The sequence below is a fragment of the Peromyscus californicus genome, unplaced genomic scaffold, assembly GCF_007827085.1.
Source record: "Peromyscus californicus insignis strain IS unplaced genomic scaffold, ASM782708v3 Scaffold_7__1_contigs__length_154581171, whole genome shotgun sequence".
NCBI lineage: Eukaryota > Metazoa > Chordata > Mammalia > Rodentia > Cricetidae > Peromyscus > Peromyscus californicus.
Window position 1 is genome coordinate 149111858 of NW_026294595.1, and position 21914 is coordinate 149133771.

Consider the following 21914-nt stretch of genomic DNA (forward strand, 5'->3'; position numbering starts at 1 on the left):
GGGCTGGTGCCTTGGGGCTACCCCAGGTTAACCCACAGCCAGGGATAGGGCCAGCTAGACTTGGGGAATAAGTATTTTACCTGTTGTCCACAGAACGATGGACAGAGCTTTTCTCATGTTCTGGAGGCAGAGGTTAGAGGGGAGGTCAAGGGATCAGAGGGCTGGAATCATTCTGAACTCTTGAGTTCCGTCCAATATGGCTGTGGCTTGTACATGGCTACCTTTTCTTTGCATCCCTTCACATAGATATCCCTTTTGCATGTCCTTTTCCAAATGTTGCCTCTTTATGAGGACAGCAGTCACCTCAGATTAGGGATCCCAATAACCTCAGATTAACTCAATAGCCTCAGAGACCCCATCTCCTAACAATGTCACATCCTGCAGTCCTTGGGGTCAGAACCTTCACTTGGGAATTCTAGGCCAGGGACAACTCAGTCACAGCATTTAGTAAAGGTCACAGGGCTGGTGGGGAGTAGGCTCCAGGCAGCCTCTCTTGTCACACAGTGACACACACTATGTCTTTGGTGAACAGGGGCCACGTATACCATGGTAGTGCTGTGAGATTCTATTGTCTAGTGAAGTCATGCCCTGATAGTTTGGGAAGGTCCATTGAGCTTCTTACCAGCCATGATATCACCTCAAAATGTCACCATTATTAAGTGACCATCTCCACCATCTAGCTCTCCTCTCTCTGAGACAATGTCCCACTCTATAACCCAGACTGGCCTTGAATTTACTTCAGTCTGTAGCCCAGCTTGGTCTTGAACTCTTAATCTTCCTGCCTCAGTCTCTCAAGTGTAGGATTGTAGACATGTGCCACCAGACCCAGGAACAATTCTCATATTGAAAAATAAGCCGGCACACAGAAACTTAATAATGTCTTCTCATTTTTTTCACAGGCACCACCATTGTTGGCGTGTTTATCTTTCTAGATAGTCTCTTTGAAAGAGTACACATAAATACATGAGCATGTAGGGGATGGCAGGCTGTTTTTAAAATAAAATTTAAATCTCTGTTACGGTGAGAAGTCTAGCTAATGAAAAATATGTTTCAAAACAGACTGAGGCATTCTCCATGCTAAATATGGAGTTCCATATCTCATTTGCAATGGAAAAGTCTCTTGTTTTCTTTTTTTAATACATTATTAAGAGGACTTACAATACAAACCACATTTTCCAATTCAATAGCATACAAGGTCAGCCAAGCAAAGACAATGTAAACCAGCTTCAAATGTGCTCGCTCAGTGAGGAAATTTGTTCAGGAGTTGCATTGTAATCAGAGCCGTGGGGTGGGCTGCTGGCTTAATGCTGAACTGTTAGCCTTCCTAACCTGGCCCTCTGGGCACTGGGAAGCCAGGAAAGGATGCTTTGCGGCGAGTGGTGGTGGTGTGATGTCATGTTTCCTGATTAACAAGGATATAATTTCCTAAAGCAGGAAAAAAAGGGATTTTGTTGCTCTCCTTGGCTTTCTTGAGCTGGCTTTTGTGCATAAAGAAATGTTGCTGGTTTAGGGAAAAGCCAGTGGGGATGTACATGATGGAAAAGGAGGTATGGAGGTGGAGGTAAGGCTGAAGGAGGTTGGAGAAAGTGTGTCTAAACTGGCCACTGAGTTCTGTTGGACCCTAAACTCTGCCCTGGAAACCACAGTTTCCAGTGCCACACCATCCTCTGTGCCAGGGGACATGAGGCAGGGCAGTGTCTGCATCGTGGTGTTCCTCCTGACGTCATAGTCTCTAGTTCTCTGAGCTCTCTCACACTGGTCCCCTCCTTGGAAATCGTGTTCAGTCTGCTATTACTCCTCACGGCCTGCAGTGGCCCTCCCCTCTACTCTCTTTCTGGGAGTGCCTCTACCTGTGGCTACTTGAGTGTCCTGTCACCACCTTGGCTTTGGGGCTCTCCAAATCCCCACGTCCTTCAGTTAATTAGGAACGACCCTGACTGTGGTGACAATTTCCCACAGCACTCCTACAGAGGGTGTGAGCAGGATTCTTCTCCCTGGACTTGACCTTAGTCTCTACGACTGAGCAGTGTTCTCATGTTCACACTTCTCCTAGGGAGGAGACATGTGGTCCATTTAGTTGACTGCACCACTGGGCCTCTAGCTGCAAGGGAGGCTAGAAATAGCTAACAATAACTAAAGACAGGGCTTCTAGAACCCTGGGAGAGGAGGGAAGCAGACACTGGGAGGCGCCCCTCAGTTTGCCTACCCTTAGCTTGGCCTACTGTGTCCAGAAGAGCCTATTTCAAGAGAAATTATCCACAGTAATGCTTAGCTCCTGTTTCTCTCCTCCTGCTGGCCTCTCCTGGTCACCTCTGTGATCTCTTAAGTGTCACTGGAGAGAAGTCCCCAGATATGATCTGGATATGATGACCCTGCAGCTCCTTAGGTGGCGCCTGTCTCCTTCACCTAAGCCTTACTGTCTTTGACTGCGGTGGAACAGGGTGCCAAGGCCCCTCTGCATCCATCCTACCACATGATTTCCATCTTCAGGGGTCAGAGTATGCAGAGTGGGGACCTCCACAGGCCCTTTTCTCCCCATATGTCATTCCTCATGCCCCCATGCATTATCCACATTTTTTTTTTCTTTTTGAGACAGAATCTCTCACTGGCTTGGTAATACTTGTCCACTAGGCCAGCTGGCTGGCCAAGAAGACCCAGGAATTTGCCTGTCCCTGCCTCTCCAGGGCTGAGACTACAAGTCTATGCCATCATGCCTAGGTTTTGATCAAACTCAGGTCCTCATGCTTTGCAAGGCAAGTATTTTGCTCACTAAGCTATCTCCCTAGCTCCTACTTGATCTTCAACAAAAGAAAAAATAAGTATTTTTATGTGGGCCTACCATGGCCGGAGTCATTCATCTGACACTAATTAAAAAATAAAACGGTTTATGTCTGGGTCTTCAATTCAATTCCATTGATCAGGATGACTGTTTTTATGCCAATACCATGCTTTTTTTTTAAGTGACTATAGCTTTGTAGTATAACTTGATATCAAGAATGGTGAGACTTCCCAGTTCATTGTTTAGGATTGTTTTAGCCATCCTGTTTTTTTTTTTTTTTGTTGTGTGTGTGTGTGTGTGTGTGTGTGTGTGTGTGTGTGTTTCCATATGAAGCTGAGAATTGTCCTTTTAACCAAAACAAAAAAAAATGAGTCTGTTTACAGGGCAGTGGTGGCCCATGCCTTTAATCCCAGCACTCAGGAGGCAGAGCCAGGCGGATCTCTGTGATATCAAGGACAGCCTGGTCTACAGAGCAAGATCCAGGACAGTCACCAAAACTACACAAAGAAACCCTGTCTTGACAAACAAACAAGCAAACAAACAAACAAAATGAAAATTGTTATTTCAAGATCTGTGGAGAATTGTGTTGGGATTTTAATGGGGGATACATTGAATCTGTAGATTGCTTTTGGTGGAGTGGCCATTTTTACTATATGAGCCTACTGATCCATGAGCATGGGAGATCTTTCCATCTTCTGATAACTTCAATTTCTTTCTTCAAAGACTTGAGGTTTTTGTCATACAAGTCTTTTACTTGCTTGGGTAGAGTTACTCCAAGATATTTTATATTATTTTAGGCTATTGTGAAGGATGTTGTTTCCCTGATTTCTTTCTCAGCCTGTTTGTCATTTGTATATAGGAGGGCTATTGATTTTTGTGAGTTAGTTTTGTACCCAGCTACTTTGTGGAAAGTGTTTATTAGCTGAAGGAGTTCCCCAGTGGAATTTTTAAGGTCACTTATGTATGCTGTCATATCATCAACAAATAATGATACTTTGATTTCTTCCTTCCCACTTTGTATCCCCTTGATCTCCTTCAGTTGTCTTATTGCTCTATCCAAGACTTCAAGAACTATATTTAATAGATATGCAGAGAGTGGATAAACCTTGTCTTGTTCCTGATTTTAGTGGAATTGCTTTGGGTTCTCTCCATGCTGTGGGATGGTCTTTCTGTATGCTGTGAATATGTGTTGCTACCATTGGTTAATAAAGAAGTGGCTCTGGCCTATGGCAAGACAGGTTATAGCCAGGTGGGAAATCCAAGAAAGAGACAGGGAGAAGAAAAGTGGAGTCGAGAAGATGCTGCAAACTGTTGCCTGAGAAGCAAGATGTAATGGAACTCAGGTAAAGCCACAAGACACATGGTGATACATAGATTAATAGAAATGTGTTAATTTAAGATGAGTGAGCTAGTTAGTAATAAGCCTGGGCCATAGACTAAACAGCTTGCAATTAATGTTAAGCCTCTGGTGATTATTTTATAAAAATGGCTGCTGCCCTGGTGAGACTGGGCAGGACCAAGAAACTTCAGTCTACATCTCCATGTAGTTGATGTTGGCTATGAGCCTGTTGTAAACTGCCTTCATCATGTTTAGGTATGTCTCTTGTATTCTTTTATCATGAAGGCATGTTGAATTTTGTCAAGGGCCTTTTCTGCATCTAATAAGATGATCATGTGGTTTTTTTCCTTTCTGTTTATTTATTGGTGGATCACATTTATTGATTTTCATATATTGGACCATCCCCGCATCTCTGGGATGAAGCTTACTTGATCATGGTGGATGATCTTTTTGATGTGTTCTTGATTTTGTTTGCAAGGATTTTATTGAGTACTTTTGATTTATGTTCATGAGGAAAATTGGCCTATAATTCTCATTCTTTGTTGGATCTTTGTGTGGTTTGGGTATCAGGGTAACTATGGCCTCATAGAATGAGTTGGGAAATGTTCCTCCTGTTTCTATTTTGTGGAATAATTTGAGGAGTACTGGTATTAGCTCTTCTTTGAAAGTCTGGTAAAATTCTGCACTAAAAGCATTTGGTCTTGGGCTTTTGATTAGGAGCAGTTTCTCCCAATTAGACTACTTCTGTTTCCCTAGGGACTATAGGTTTGTTTAGATTGCTTATCTGGTCTTGATTTACTTTGGTATATGGTACCTATCAAGAAAATTATCCATTTCTTTTAGATTTTCCAATTTTGTAGAGTACAGGGTTTTTTTTCCCCAAAAATGTTTTTTACATTTTTCTATGTAGCCCTGGCTGTCCTGGAACTCACTCTGTAGACCAGACTGGCCTCAAACTTACAGAGATCCACCTGCCTCTACCTCCTGAGTGCTAGAACTAAAGGCATGTGCCACCACTTCCCAGCCTAGTACAGGTTTTTAAAGTATATCCTTATGATTCTCTGGATTTCCTTGGTGTCTATTAGGAGTTTTTAATTTTTATTTTGTTATTTGGATATTCTCTCTCTGCCTTTTAATTAATTTAGATAAGGGTTTGTTGATCTTATTGATTTTCTCAAAGAACCAATTTATTTCATTGTTGTTTTTGTATTATTCTTTTATTGTTTTATTGATTTCAGCCTATGGTTGATGATTTCTTGCTGTCCACTCCTGGATCTTAGTTCTTTTTTTTTGTTTTGTTCTAGATCTTTCAGGTGTACTGCTAACTTACTAAGATGAGATCTCCCCAGGTTTCTTTTTCTCAATATAGGCACTTAGTGCTGTGATCTTGTGTCTTAGCACTGCATTCATTGTGTCCCATAAGTCTGGGTATGTTGTGTTTTCATGCTCGTTCAAATCTAGAAAGTCTTGCATTTCTTTCTTTCTGTCTGTCTTGACCCACTTTTCATTCAGTAGAGAGTTGTTCAGCTTCCATGAGCTTGTAAGCTTTCTGTTGTTGTTGATATATACCTTTAACCCATGGTGATTTGATAGGATGCAGGGAGTTATTTCAATTTTCTTGCATCTATTGAGACTTGCTTTGTGTCCAAGTATGAGGTCAATTTTGGAGAAAGTTCCATGAGGTATTGAGAAGAATGTATATCCTTTTGTGTTTGGGTGAAATGTTCTTTAGATATCTGTTAGATCCATTTAATTTATTGATGTCAGTTAGCTCCAGTATTTCTCTGTTTAGTTTTTTTTCTAGATGACCTGTCTGTTGGTTAGAGTTGAGGATTGAAGTCTCCCACTAACAGTGCATGAGTGTCAGTGTATAATTTAAGCTGTAGTAGTATTTCTTTTTACAAACAGGGATGCCCTTGTGTTTGGGGCATTAGATGCTAAAAAACTGACATATCATCCTGGTGTATGTTTCCTTTGATGAGTATGTAGTGTTCTTTAGACATAAAGCCACACATCTATGGACACCTGATTTTTAATAAAGAAGACAGAAACACACACTGGAAAAAGATCTCAGCATCTTCAACAAATGGTGCTGGTCAAACTGGATATCAGCGTGTAGAAAAATGCAAATAGATCCATACGTATAACCCTGGACAAAACTCAACTCCAAATGAATCAAAGACCTCAACATAAAACAGGGTACGCTGAACCCAATAGAAGAGAAAGTGGGGAGTAGCCTTGAACTCACTGGCACAGAAGACTTTCTGAACAGAACATTATTAACACAAGCACTAAGACCAGCAATTAATAAGTAGGACCTCATGAATCAGAACCAGGAAGCTTCTGCATGGTAAAGGACGCTATAATTTGGACAAAGCCACAGCCTAAAAAATAGGAAAAGCTTTTTTTTTTTTAGCCAAATCCTCATCCAATAAAGGGTTATTATCCAAAATACATAAAGAACTTAAGAAACTATATATCAAAAAAATAACCCAAATGAAAAATGGGGTACAGATCTAAACAGAGATTTCTAATAGAGGAAACTCAAATGACTGAGAAACTCTTAAAGAAATGTTCAGTATTCTTAGCTGTCAGAGAAATACAAATCAGAACTACTTTGAAATTCCATCTTACACCTGTCAGAATGGCTAAGATCAATAACACAAGTGGCAGTCATACTGGCGAGGATGTGGGTCATGGGGAACACTCCTCCATTGCTGATGAGAGTGCAAACTTGTCACTATGGAAATCAGTGTGGAGGTTCCTCAGAAATATGGGACTTGATCTACCTTAAGACCCAGCTATACCACTCTTGGACATATCCCCAAATGACTCTTTGGCCTACCACAAGGACACTTGCTCAGCCATGTTTATTGCTGATCTAATCACAATAGCCAGAAATTGGAAACAACATAGATGTCCCTTGACAGAAGAATGGATAAAGAAAATGTGGTACATTTACACAATGGAGTATTACTCAGCTCTTAAAAAAAAATGACACAATTGCAGGCAAATGGATGGAACTAGAAAAAAAATCATCCTGAGTGAGGTAACTCAGACCCAAAAAGATAAATATGGTATGTATTCACTTATATCTGGATATTAGCTGTTAACTAAGTGATAACCAAGCTACAGTCTGTAGACCCATAGAGGAAGGGACTGGGGATACACATGGATCTTCCTTAGAAGGGAAAATAGGTTTTATGGGTGAACTGGAGTGGGGATATGTGGTTGGAATCAGGGGAAAGTACTAGAATGAAGGGCATTTTAGGGATGGTTTGGAAACCTGGTGCAGTGGAAACTTCCTGTAATATATGAAGACAATCCTAATGAAGTCTCCAAACATTAAGGGAGGTGGAACCCCTACTGGCCATCTCTTGTTACCAAATGAAGCTTCCAGTTCCAAATGAGTTGTGGGCCAAAAGAGTCCCATGGAAATACCCAAACAACCCAGGCTGTTGCCAAGACAGTAGGCTGCTCTCCACAAACTGAGTGCAAGGCCCCATTGCTGAAGACAACATCCACACAACTCACTGGATATGGAGAGGTTAAGCTGGTGCCTACATGGAACCTTCACCCCCGTGTTCTAGTGTCTATGACATGGAAAGGTACTCTGTAGCCTACCAAAAGAGAAACATAAACATCAACCCAACCACAAAAACCTTTGCTTTACAATCTGTCCTGCCTACAAAATATGCCAGGGCGATGATGGCACAAGTCTTGTAGGAATAACCAACTGTGGTGGTTTGAAAGAAAATGGTCCCCATAGGGAGTGGCACTACTAGGAGGTGTGGCCTTGTTGGAGGAAGTGTGTCACTATGGGGGTGGGCTTTGAGGTCTCATGCTCAAGTTGTGCTCAGTGTGATACACAGTTGCTTCTGCTGCCTGCGAATCAAGATATAGAATTCTCAGCTCCTTCTCCAGCACCGTGTCTGCCTGCACACCACCATGTCTCACCATGATGATAATGGACTAAACCTCTGAAATTATAAGCCACCCAATTAAATGTTTTCCTTTATAAGAGTTGTGGTGGTCATGGTGTCTCTTCTCGGCAATAGAAACCCTAAGACACCAACTGATGTCTGATTGATTTAAGGCCCACTCCATGAGATGGAACCCATACCTAATACTGCTTGGATGACCAAGAATCAGAGCCTAGATAACCCAAGGACCTAGGGTAAAACCAAATACTACTGGTCTTAAAAAAAATAGAACAATAAAGACATTCTGCTATACTCGTAGATCAGTGCCTTATTCAGCCATCATCAGAGAAACTTCCTCCTGCAGCAGATGGGAACAAATAGAGAGATCCACAGCTAGACATGAGAGAGAGAGAGAGAGAGAGAGAGAGAGAGAGAGAGAGAGAGAGAGAGAGAGAGAGAGAGAGATTAGAATACACTGCTCTAAATGGGATGTTTTCATTAAATCCTTCCCCTCAGAGCTCAGGGAACCCCAAGGAAGAGGAGGCAGAAGAAGTGGGGGGACGACAGAGGACACTAGGAGAACAAGGTCCTTTAACTGAACAAGGCTCGTATGAACTCACAGAGACTGAAGCAGCAAGCACAGGGCCTACCCGGTTCGCACCAGGTCTTTGGCATGTATACGAGAGCTCTCAGTTACTACTTTCATGGAACTCCCGAATAAGTAAACCAGTGGGTCTCTGGTGCTTATGCCTTCTCTCTCTTTTTTTAAATTTTATTTTTTATTTCATGTTCATTGGTCTGCATGCATGTCTGTGTGAGGGAGTCAGATCCACTGGAACTGGGAATTGAACCAGGGACCTCTGGAAGAGCAGCCAGTATTCTTTAACCTCTGAACCATCTCTCCAGCCCCACTTATGCCTCCTCTTGGGGATCTTTTATTTTTCTGTTGGGTTGTCTTGTCCAACTTTGATATCATGTTTTTTTTCTGTCTTATTATATTTTATGTTGTCATGTTTGGTTGTTATCTCTTAGAAGCCTGTTCTTTTCTAATGAGAGACAAAAAGGGAGTGGATCTGGAGGGGAGAGGAGGTGAGGAGGAACTGGGAGGAGTAGAGGGAGGGGAAATTGTATTCAGATTATGTTGTATGGGAAAAGGATCTATCTATGCTTATTAAGGGGAGGGTGCATGAAATGATGAATTATTGATTAAGAAGCATGTGTTTTTCTAGTAGAAGTCCCTGGGTTCAGTTCCTGATACCCACATGGCAAATTACAACTGTCTGTGACTCCAGCTCCAGGGGATCAGATGCCTTCTTCTGATGTCTGTGGGCACCAGGCGTGCATGTGATATATAGACATACATTCAGACAAAACACTCATATGCATAAAATAAAATAAATCTGAAAATCAAAATAAGAAAACCTCATTTAATATTAGTAGAAGTGGCACCTAAGAAAACACACACACACACACACACACACACACACACATACACACACACACACACACACACACACACACACACACACACACACTCCTCTTACCTTTGAACATCCCATGACAACATTTAGTCCCAAACTCTCCATCTGGAGTTTACTAGCAAACTGAGACTCATTCCTTAATGGGAGGTTGTCACCTTCTCTGACATTTTGGTGGTCACCTTCGTTGACTTTCAGAAGAGATAGATGGAAATGCCAAGTACTGTGGGACTCTACAGACATGTGATAGTCAACCTCAATTGTCTGAGTCTGGAGTCACTTGGGAGACAGGTCTCTGGGTGTGTCTGTCAAGGGATTATCTTCATTAGGTTGACTGAGTGGGAGGACCCGTCCACTATGGGTGGCACCAATCTCTGTGCTGGAGTCCTAGTCTATATAAAAGGAGAGAGTAAGGTGAGCACCAGCATTCATTTCCCTCTGCTTCCTGACTGTGGACACAATGTGACCAGCTGTCTCAAGCTTCTGCAGCCTTGACTTCCCCATCACAATGGAGCGTACCTTGCACTCTGAGCCAAAGTCAACCCTTCCTTCCTTTTGTAAGGGTGTTTTATCCCAGCAACAGAAAAGTAACCAAGATAGAGACCCAGTAAATCCAAACCCTGCTTGTGGTCAAACCCAGATAGTCTTGCCTCAGGAGCTGCGGGTTGCTGGGGAGGAAATTGGAGCCTGTCAACCTTGGGTTAAAACTAATGAGCCCAAGAGTAGACTTCAGTTTCCACTGTCTAGAAAATACTACCAGCCACCAAAGACACATGCTAAGACACTCTAACCATCCATGCCAAAGAAGAAGCAATTTCATTTGCTGTGGTCACTAGAGGTTCCAAGCTAAACACACCCATGTCTTGTTCCAGATTTGCACTCACTTGGGGGAGAGAGTGGGGCTGGGTGTAAACTATTGCTTTTCCTCTTCTTCATGTGTAATTTAGTATTGAGGCTCTGGGAGGGAAATTTAGATATATATTTTTCATCTTTGTGTGTGTGTATGATGTGTGCATTTGTATGTGTATGTATGATGTGTGTGATGTGTTTGTATGTTGTGTATGTATGGGTATGATGTGTATGTATGCATGTTCATAGATGAAAACTCAAGTTACACTCCTGCCATGGTGTCTGTGTGGAGCTCAGAGGATACCCTCAGGTGTTGGTCCTTGCCTTCCATTTTGCTTGAGGTATGATCTCTTGCTTGCCACCACATACGCCAGGATGGCTGGTCTGTGAACGTCTACGGATTCTCCTGTCTCTGACTCCCATTTTCCTGTAGGATTGCTGGGATAATAGCCATGTGCTACTGTGCCTAACTTTGCCTGGGTTCTGGGAATCCAAACTCAGGTCCTCATGCTTGCATGACAAGTGCCTTGCCCATTCATCTGTCTCCTCACATTCCTTAGATATGTCTTTTCAAATGCACACCATGCTCTTGTGATAGCTACAATGAAGGCTTGTGGCATAGAAGCCATTTAGCTCACTACTCTGAAAGCATGGTCCCCCAAGAGACATTGGAGGCATATGGGCTAGGACCTAACCACTAGGTATTTTGGTTGCAGCCAAAAGAAGCTACATGGAACTTCTGAAGCCTAATGAGTATTCCTTGGAAGGATGTAGGTGCTCACTGGACTAAACAGAGCTTTTGGAATCCAGCTGGAGGGAGCCACAGTTTTCCAGCATGCTGTGAGTGTGAATGTATGGAGTGTCTGGTCCCCATAGTGAGCATCCTTAGTTGGAGTTCCATATCCTCCAGGGAGGTGAGGCATGTGGGTTGAGGGACCTTCCAGGACTGGGTCCAAGATGAAGGATAAAGAGGATTAGAGTCCAGGGGACAAAGTCATCGACTGGGCTCTTCTGTCTGGTCTCAACTGGAGCAGGACTTGATATGGGAGTAGGGGTGGGGTGGGAGAGGATCCATGCACTGCCAACACAGCCCAGCATTGGTGAAGGATTTCAATTTTCCTGGTTCTTCTCAGTAGCAGGCAACTAGTGTCCCTGGGCTGATCATGATGAGGGACTGTTAGATTCTCAGACTACCCAAGAGCACTGAGTACTGAGTTCTGTGCTGATTCTCTGAAGACTGTCACCAGCGCTGGGGACTTCTAAGCAACCAAGACCTTACCAGGTTGCAATCTCCCTAGACATCTACCCTTTGACAACACTCTAGCCCAGGATGTCCACTGTCTCAAGTGTGTACTGTGGATAATAGCAATACCCAAATCACAAACTCCTTCTGAGAGTTGTGTCCAGTAGATAGTGAGCCATCTGTAATTATAGTCTGGCCTCAGTCACCCTGCAGAGGCTCCATTAACCCGATTCTAAAGCCCTGTCCACTAGACTTGGAATAGGATGTCTCTAACAATCCCCTCTAATAATAGCAGGGAGGACACAGGACCCCCTCTAAACACCCAAATCAACTTCCTTTCAGCCAGCCAGTAGATCAGTCTGCCTGGGTCTCTTACATAGTGTGTGTTTAATGTCGTATCTGACACTGAGACATTGTGACCAGCCAGGTACCATTTTTAGTGATGGTTAATATGATGGTTAGCTTCAGAGGATCTAGGGTCACCTAGGAGGCAGGGCTCTGGACATGTCTGTGAGGGATAATCTAGGTTAGATAAGCTGAAGTGGGAAAACCGTCCTTAACATCCTTAGCTGGGCAGGACCATTCTAACACCTGACTGCTGTTCTGGATTGGATAAAAGGGGGAAAGTGGGGAGGAACCTGGCTGGTTCTGAAGAAATAATCCAAACACCAAACCATACCAAGCAAAGAAGTGACACTTGTAACCTTAAGAGAACTCCAGAGCAAAGGCCAGACTCAGGAAAATCTCAGAGAGCATGCCAAATGCTGAGAACACTATGGAAACCCTGGTGGACACCAGAGACCTGGGCACCACAGAGAAAAGGTGGCACTTCTCTGCCACCCAGAAAGTCTGAAAGATACAGACAGTTGAGATCCAGGGGGCTGTACTCTGTGATTCCAGGTCAAGAAGCAATAGGTGAGAGACCTGTCCCAGAGAAAAGCTGCACATTGTCTGACCCACGCAGACGAAAGACCTGAGAACCCTGACAAACAGAATCAACTCATGGGAGAGCAGAGGCGCAACACTGTGAACATGAACGAGAAAAAAACCCAAAGGAGAAGGGCCCAGTCATTCCAGATCTGGAGCCCCTGAGCTCCAGGTACCCAAGGAAAGCCACCAAAGGACACCTACCATCTGAAGTTGGCAAGTTGGCATAACAAATTAGATGGGGAGAGAAAGAAGGCCACAAGGCCCCCCCCTCCACACACACATACACACACACACACACACACACACACACACACACACACACACACACACACACACAACCAGGAGACTGGACTACAGAATCTAGATGATGGAGCCATCAAGTCTACAAACAGGAGCAAATTCAGTGGGAAAGTACGTGAGGCCAGGAAGACAGGGTGAGATGTCCCTGCCTCATGTAGCAGAGGAACAAATAGGCGAGAAAGGTGTGGAAATCCCAGCGAAGGCTCAGAAAGAGAAAATTCTCCCTGGAGATTCAGATGTCAGGTGCCTGGGATCCAGAGACCTTGGAGACACTTTGGACAGTGACAGATGAGAGTAAGTCAGGGTGCCAAGAAAGACACAGAAAAATCCAAAGAAAGATCAAGGCATTGTGTACACCAAGAAATTAAGAGCAAGAAGTCACTAGGGAGGTGGAGATATGCAGTAAAGACGTTAAGATAAGGATAAATAAATTAGAGATAAATTCCAGTATGATTTTCACTGGAGGTGTAAAAGTGAATTCTGTAAATAATGGGATCAGTGTGTGTGTGTTTTCTTTTTCATGACAGGGTTTCTCTGTGTAGCTTTGTGCCTTTCCTGGATCTCGCTCTGTAGACCAGGCTGGCCTTGAACTCACAAAGATCTGCCTGCCCGAGTGCTGGGATTAAAGGCGTGTGCCACCACCGCCCGGCCTGGGATCAGTGTTTAAGGGAAGAAAGCTTGGAGTTTTCCTGGCTATAGTGTCTTCAAAAGTCCGTGTGTAGATCATGAAGAGATAAGAACAAAAGTGCAGCCTTCCTTGTTGCACACGAAAGCCCTGTAGTAGTTCACTAACCAGGGGTCGGGGGAAGAGCGAGAGCAAGAGCTTTTTGACGGCAGGTGTGAGATGACCAGCTGCCTCACACTCCTGCTGCTGTGGCTGCATCGTGCTGGACTGGACCCTCCAGCTGTGAACTGGAATAAACCTGCCCATCCTGCAGTTGCCTCACTTAGGTATGTTGATGTTGTCACAGCAACAAGGCAAGTGACAAATACAATTCCCTAACCCAGTGGGGCACCCTCCATACTCATGGCAGGAATGTCAGCATTAGCAAGGCTCATGGAGAATGGTGGTGGCAGGGGTAGGTGAGAATGAGAGCTTCAGACCATCTGTGGGGAGGCTGTCTAGCTCTTTGGGAGGAAGAGGAGGGACATATTTAACACACACCTTTTGTAGCAGTTCCAATGCTGGGAACTTACACTACAATCTACAGGCAAAGGAGCATCTGGAGACTGATGAAATGGTTCAGGATAGGTAAAGGAGCCTATGACCAAGCTTGAAAACCTGAGTTCAGTCTCCAAGACCCATATAGTAGAAGGAGGGACCAGAATCCTGAGAGTTGTCCTCTGACCTCCACACATGGGCCATGTGTTCTTTCTGAGAGGATGAAGCCAAGTTGGTAGGCAGGGCCAGGTCACTGGGACCTGTGGACTGTGTCTGTTAGGTACTGTGATTTTCCCCACTGCTCAGACAAGATGACTGAGGTCAATGATGTGAGCAAACCACGCCCACCTTGTCTGCCAAGGAAGATCCTCAGGCTTGATAATAGTTTAGCTGCATCTCTGTACAGTCGTTGTGTGCCTTGGCTTCTTCATCTCAGATGAGAGCGAGGAGCTCTGCATTCTGGGGATGCTGGAAGATGAAGACAACAGCCTTCAGTGCGGTGGTAGATTTTAAGCTGGTGTGGGACTTGTAAGACGGAGTGAATGCTGAGTACATAGAGCCTGTCACCCATCATACTCGCACTGAAGTGGAGGCATGTGTGGGTCCTAAGTCTAGAAGAGAGAGTCTCAAGGCTGGAAGCAAATGCAAACCAACTCCCTAGGCAAGGCTAGCCCTGTCCACCCTGTGTACAATCCTTCCACAGAGTCTCCATGGCCACTGTCGTAAGGTCCAACCCCTTCCTGACACCCTGTGATTCTTTGGGATTTGGGTCCTGCTGATTTCTAACCTCATCCAGTCCTTGACCCCTCACCCTATCCCCACGAGCTCCACGGCCTTCTCTCTCCCCAGGGTCACCTCTGCCTTCTCTGGCAACCAGATCTTTGCTCACTCCATTCTTCCTGCTGGACATTCCTCCTGCTTTTCCAGCTAATAGTGTCTCTTATTTCCAGTTCTGGTCCACCCGGGACCTCTTTAGGGAATGCTCTTTAACCTTCCAGCCCTGGCTAGGGGCCTTCACCCGTGCTGTCTGGCCCTCACCTCTCTTGTGATTCTTCCCTCCCTGACTGTTCTTTGCCTAATTGGTCCCTCCACTTCACCCCAGGTGACAGATAGCACCTACACAAGAGGGCACCTAGCATATGTTCACTGGCTTGGGACCGACCGGGAGTCACTCTGCTAGACAATTCTTTCTCTTTAAACTTTTATTTTATTTTTAATTATGTGTCTGTGCTCGAATGAGGGTATATGCCAGAGGAATCGGACCCCCTGGGACTGGAGTTTCCCGTAGTTGTTTGACAAGGACCCTGGAAACTGAGCTCTGAAGAACATCGTGCTCTCTTAACGGTTGAGCCATCACCTCTCCAGCCTTGATAATTAGCTAAATAGCCACCCACATCCCCATTTAGCAAACAAGGACCCAGGAGGCTTCCATTGTGAGTCAGGGACAATCTAGGAGATAGGAAAGGCTGGGTGTGGCTGCATAATGTGAGGTTCGTGAGCATTTGGGATCTGCAGAGCTTTGATGGGCACACAGTATACCAGAGTGGGAGCAAACCAGCATTCGGTGGCACTGGACTGTCAACGGGGCCACTGCTCCTTCTTCTCTGGATTCGGAGCCTCTAGGAAAGGCTCCACTCTGCAGTGTGGCTCCAGAACCACCTGAATCTTAGACTAAGCACTAAGTACACATCCTATTACCCCATTGGATTCCAGCATCCTGAGACCACAGCTGTCACCATTCCCAATCCACTGATGGAGACACAGGTCTAGGGAGGCTGAAGGGTCCTGTGACAGCAAAGAAGGCAATAAAGCCAGGGTGGGACCCAGGTCAATGTTCAAAACTGGTGCGTAGGCAGATGTCATAGTGGGTCCCAGTCTGCCTCCACCAACTTTCCCAGGGCTCCCTGGACCATCGGTCACCCTCCAACTAACAGGCCTGACCCATGGGGCGCTTTCATTGCCTCCTCCTTGCTGGGCATCTCATTTTCCAGCTGTGACTTCCTGTCCCAGGGTTTTTTGGGAACAGTGGGAAAGCTCAAGGGGTGGGGTCAGGCTGGGCTTTGCACAAAAGGCCCATGTCCGGAACAAAGAGACCCGACTGCCCAGGCCGATATAACCATCCTTTGTGCCAACTTTAGAATTTCATTGCTTCCCCAGAGTCCCCGAGCTCGGCTTAGATGTTCTCGAGTTCAAGTTGATTTTAATAGCCTCCCTTCCTCCTTGTATTGGGCTATTGATCTTCATTTTGCAGACTGACTTTGGCGGTGAACCGCTGTATCTTGGAAGGCTTGTCAGGGGCTCATTTAGGCCCACAGCTTTCATTAGCACAGTTAACGTCCTGTATGTCACACACATATTTCCTCACGTGTAGCCTCTCTCCGTTTTGCTATCCAGATGGTTTTAAAATCAAGGAAGCTGCCGTGTTTGCCTCGAGCTGGTTATTTTGAATTTCGAGATAGCAGCCTCGGTCAGAAGATAAGTGAAACAGCTGGGCCCGGGTTGATTTCGCCTGCGACTTGCCAAGTACAAAATGAAGTCTCTGTTGATAATTTCCTTTGTTTTAAATAATTAACACAATTACCAATTTCTATTCCCCTTGGGATGCCGCAGAAGTGTATTTAAGTTAATTTGCTCCCTGTTTTGTTTTGTTTTGTTTTGTTTTTGATGTGTGTGTCTGTGTGTATTTGTGTCTGCATAGTGTGTATGTTGGGGGCATGTGCACATGTGTGCACAGCTGTGTGGAAGCCAGAGGTTGACACCCATCTTCCTCATTCACTCTCCATCTTATTCTTTGAGATGGGATCTCTTACCCACTTAGGGCTCACTGGTTTGGTAAGATGGGCTGATAGGCCCCAAGGAGCCTCTTGTCTCTACCTCCCCAGTGCTGGGGCCAAATACGTGCCACTGTGCCAGGAGTTAGAACTCAAGTCCTCAGGCTTGCATGATGGAGCCATCTCCTCAGCCCCTTCCCGTTTTTATACTGGGTTTTGAAACTGCTCTCTGTCAGAACTAATCTATTAGGTAGTAACTGTGATTTTTTTTAACCTGCTTAATCTGTACCTAAATGGTAACTTGTCATCACAAAGTAGACAGCTCTAGATAAAAGCAAGACGTAAATTAGATAACCCTTATACACAAAAAGTAAGAGAGTGAAAAAAAAAAAAAAAACAACCCAACAAAAAACCCTGAGGCAGCGGTTTTTCATTGCCCACCTCAAGCATAAATTGTTGAATAAGGAGATTTTTTTTTTTTTTTTAAAGCCAGAAATTGCTGTGGAGGGAACTGGTCCCAGCAGCTAGAGGGTTGGTCTGGGACGTGCCTGGCATCATGTGTACATAGCCTCATGCCTATCATCCTCTGGTAAAGACATTTTCAAATACAGACCAAGAGAGAACAAATGGTAAAAATCAACGTCCCATTAGAAACCACCCAGGCTTTGCTGTTTTTCTTGGGTCCCTGCTGTGCCCTAGATTTCCTGATTGCTCAGGGCAATAATAACAAAATCCTCTGATTCTTGTGAAAACCTACCCGATTGGGTTGAACTAGCTAGACCAGAGGTTCCTAACAGGGGGCTGTTTTGCCCCCAGAAGACACCTAGCAATGTCAGGAGACACTTCTGGAATTTTGTGACTTTGTGGGGGGAATGCTGCAAGCCACCACAAGGCACAGGACAGCCCCTTCTCCAATAAAGAAACTTGTTGCAAAGGTCAACAGTGCGGAGGCTGAGAAAGCTTGGGTGTGGGTGGGTGTGTGGACACACGTGTGAGCGCTTGTACAATCTGAACTTCCTTAGCAGAGGGGGGTAATGTGCCATTCTACCTGAAGTTTCCAGAACTTGGAGATGGCACTCAGGCATGCTTCAGCTCAGGCACTGAGTTGTGTTACTAATCAGACAGTTCGCTGGCTTCCGTTTCCTTTCAGGAATGCAGAGGACCTGGACATCTGGTGATGGTGCCAACGGCAGAGTGGGCTTTGGTCAAACCACTGTGTAGAACATAATGCCAGGCTTAGGCCTAGCATCGGGGAGCCTCGAAGCTTGAGCTGGGTAGAGTGCTTACTCTGTGAGCTCAGGGGTCTGACCCAAGGGCTGCCCTGCTGTAGAGCAGATCCCTGCTGGTCGCCCCACTGGGCAGTCTTCTCTTCTTTCTCGTGGAGTTGGACTTGCTGTGGTGAAAGGTCACGAGGAATGAAGCAACAAGACTCCCCGTGAGCAAGCCTTGGCGCTAAACTTCAGTGATTTTATTGGCATGGCAAGGAACTTGAGGCTTGCCAAAGACAACAAGCCCACAGTGCAGCCGAGAGTGTAGTTTCCAGGGTAGTGTGTCCCCTGCTCTGGCCTGCCCAGAGCCCTGGAGAGATCCAGAGGAGTGGAGAGGATGTGGTGTCCACCACAACGGCCAGCAGCAGCTCCTCCCTCACCTGCCCAGTCTGTACCTCCTGTTCTTACTTGCTAGTAAGCCAGCAGGGAGGGGGCACTTAGTCGGTTTTATGCTAGGATGGCTCAGTGCTGAGGGCTGGCTAGCTATGTGACCTCTGATTTCTACTCAGCCAGAGAAAGCAGGCTCTGATGAATGAACCTTGGATGCATGCATGTGCAAGTCTTCAAACTGTGAGCACGCCCCTCCCTTGATTTCCCTCCAGGTCCCTTCATCTTTTCTCAAAATATCTTGTGTAGAAATTTGGGATTAGGAAAACAAGGCTGTGTTGAAGAGCTATGAAAGGGTCTGAGTGTGCTTGAGGTCCTGCCAGAAGACCTCATGACCTGGGACATGGGCTGCTGTGTACTGCAGAGTTTCTGGGTGCCAGGCAGTGACTGGCAACAAGCTGGGGACCCTGTGGCTCACCCTCTGTACTTCACAGTAATCCTAGACAAAGGCAGGGTTTTCATGTCCATCTCACAGGGGAGAAAGTTGAGGCTCAGAGTCCTGATGGGTAGGCACACAGTCATATGCAGTGTTGATCTGCGCTTCCAAGTCACAAGGTTTGACCAGGACCAGAATTCTTAGTTTGTGCCTGGGGTGAGCCCTGGGTTTGACACACTTCTACGACTGCAGTTGCTCTCAATCTCACCGTTGGCACGTGGGTAGAGCCCTTAGCACACGCCCTCAGGAGGACACTCCTTCTAGAGAAGGCGTTACCTCCTCACCAAGGGTTCTTGAGGCCCCCATCCCTCCACTGTCGGGTCTGCTGGGTATCACCCGTGAAAAGCTTCCTTCCTTCTCTCCCAGCCTTGCAGTAGAACACAGCCTTAGCAGTCTATGGGTTTGGTGTGCAAGACCAGCCCAACGGCCAGATCTAAGTAATCTGGATTTTGTCCCTTACCTGGGTAACTCCGTTGCTTGGGATAGTCTGAACCTTCTTGGTGCCCTAACACAAGCGGGTGCTCTGGATACCTGGAAGCCAGGCTCCAGGGACAAAATCCACATATCGCCTAGTTACCTAGCTCCTCCATCAGAACCGAGAAAGATCTTGGAGACACCATAGGTGCCCCCCAGGTGAGTCTGGGGAAAGGGTGCACACAGGGCAGCAGCGCAGGGCAGGTACCCAGGCCCGGTGTGACCATCTCCAAGGGCCCTTGGGAACATTAGAAGGTGAGTTGATTGGGGAGAGTGGCACCTACCTCTCAAGAGCACCAGGACGCATGCGTAGGGGAGCATAGCTGCAGGCATCCCTTCGGGGGTCACTGAAAGGAGTCTCCAGCAGCCAGCCATGGGCTGGGGCGGGCTGGGTCCTGTGCCCCTTGCCTGGGCTGCGCCGCTGCTTGTGGACTGGGGATCCTGGAGAGCTGAGCTGCGCACTCATAGGTCTAACTTGCCAGAAGAGGTGGAGACCGTCCCGGAGCAGTGCACAGCCCCGGGCTGGCTGCTCCTGCAGCTCACACTCCCATACGACCTTCCTGAGCCTTGCCTCCAGGGTCCTCGCCTCCCCAAGAGCCCTTGCTCAGGGCAAGGAAGCCCTCCCCCGCCCCCCCGCCCCCCCCCCCCCCCCCCCCCCCCCCCCCCCCCGACAAAGCCAGAACGCTGTGCTTCACGCCCCAGAGCACTCAGGTCAGGCTGTTCCTGGGAAGGGCAAGGGCCTAGGGATGCAGAAAGTTCTTCTTAGCCTTTATGGGCCCAAGACCCCAGAAATGTCTGTTGAGGTCTTCCAGATACTCTTAGCGCGGGAGCACAGTGAAAGTGGCCAAGCCTGCCTTGCTCTGTGTAATTAGGCAAAGCCTGGAGCCGTCTGGGACGGGTTTCCTCCCCCACCCAACTCCTCCTCCTGCGGCCACTCCGCCCGGACTCATCCGAGGGAGTCGGTTTTGGGTGGCAGCGCAGAGGCAAAGCAGCTGCGAGGCCAGGCAGAATACCTCCAAAAGGGTCCCCGGAGCTCACCAAGTCAGACATTGAAAGGGACACCCTGTGTGGCAAAACAAGCCGTGTGACCACCTGGGAAGGGGGCATGAGAAAGTTAGGGTTGTATAAAGGAAGAGAGTGAGGTGGCTGGGGAAAGTGGCTTTGGTCTGTTCCTCGTCACAGGGAGCACCAGGCTGGTGGTGTGTGGGTCCCAAGGGGCAGCAGCTCCTTGTGTTGTCAGGAGCTGGGAGCTGGGAGAAGATTTAAGAAGGGGAGAAGAGGAGGGGAGAGGGAGACCAGGGAGGGAGGGAGAGAGAGAGAAGAAAAGGAGAAGAGAAGAGAGAAGATTGAGAATGGAAGGGATAGAGGAAGAAAGAAGTGATGGAGGACTGGAGGGAGGGAGTGGAGAAGAACACAGGAGGAGGAGGAGGGGGAGGAGGGGGAGGAGGGGGAGGAGGGGGAGGAGACTGTCTTCCTGAGGCAGGGCTGTGTCCAGGCGCCTGTTGGAGCAGTCAGCTTGGCCCTCAGAAGGCTTCCCAGGTTTTTTCAACTGCCCACTTCAGTGGGCTGAGCATCCCACAAGGGACCCAAGACACCTCTTCTCTTTCTTGAGGAACTGGGGTGAGTTGCTCAGGGACTCAGGGACCCCAAGATCCCTTCACCTCCATCCCCAGGACCCCCAGCCTAGGACCCACTGCTGTCCTTACTATTCTCTGCAGAGGCAAGAAGGAAAGGTAAAAGCGCCTACTGGGCCCTTCACAAGGAGGTATGAGAGGATCTATCTCCTTCCAGAAGGTGCTATTTCTTTTGGTGTCTGTGGATTACTGAGCACAGCATGAGGTTTGTGGTGGATGTCTGAAATCCACATCAATGCAAACCTCCCCTGGCCAACAGCTGTCCCTGTCACGGGAAGTTTGCTTAAGGGCCAGAGGAGAGCTGTGCATGGTGATTATTTATAATTTGCATAATTGTGATGATTTGTGGTGACTATGTGTCCATAAATTTGTAAAAGTTGCCACTGCAGATTAAGATTCTCTGCCCATCTTCTGCCCATGACGTGATGACTGGCCTCTCTGTGCCTTCTGAATCCATGGCAAGTCCCAGGATGTAGAGAAGAGCTCAAATATTAGTGGTTTTTTTCTCTTTGTTGTTTGTTTGAAAAGGGGTTTTTCATGGCTGTCCCAGGTGGAGTTATAATTTGATCTTTCAGAACTTACCACGCTGCTGTTAAAAGCAGAAGCTCCCCGCAGAGGATGGCAGGCAGGATGGCTGTACTGGCTGATTTCCCCACTAGAACTGTTGATTGCTGAGAACACAGGGCGGCCACCTGTTGTGTCCCTCACATCCAAATGAGCCAGTAGTTCTTGTTAGCTCCAGGTTGCAGCCATCTCTCCAGCCCCAGCATGAGAAAAAATGAGTTTTGAGTTTAGACCATTGTCCCCGGCCCACACAGGTGGATAGCAGGAGGTGGAGGGAGCAGTACTCAGGACAGTAGGGGAAGCTGGAGAGGAATGGGTGCCCAGGTGATGGGTCCACACTCCTCACTCCACAGGTAAGAAGGCAGAAGCATGCACAG

General features: G+C 46.7%; 1 protein-coding gene across 1 annotated transcript in view; it reads right to left on the bottom strand.

The window, feature by feature from the left end:
* The window catches only part of Apcdd1l (APC down-regulated 1 like), a 61839-nt gene extending 42043 nt beyond the window's left edge, over positions 1-19796 (bottom strand). Inside the window, exon 1 of the mRNA XM_052724469.1 lies at positions 19624-19796. Coding sequence (XP_052580429.1) covers positions 19624-19714 — 91 coding nt within the window. The 5' untranslated portion in view covers positions 19715-19796. The remainder of the gene's footprint in view (positions 1-19623) is intronic.
* Between the last annotated feature and the right edge of the window lie 2118 nt (positions 19797-21914).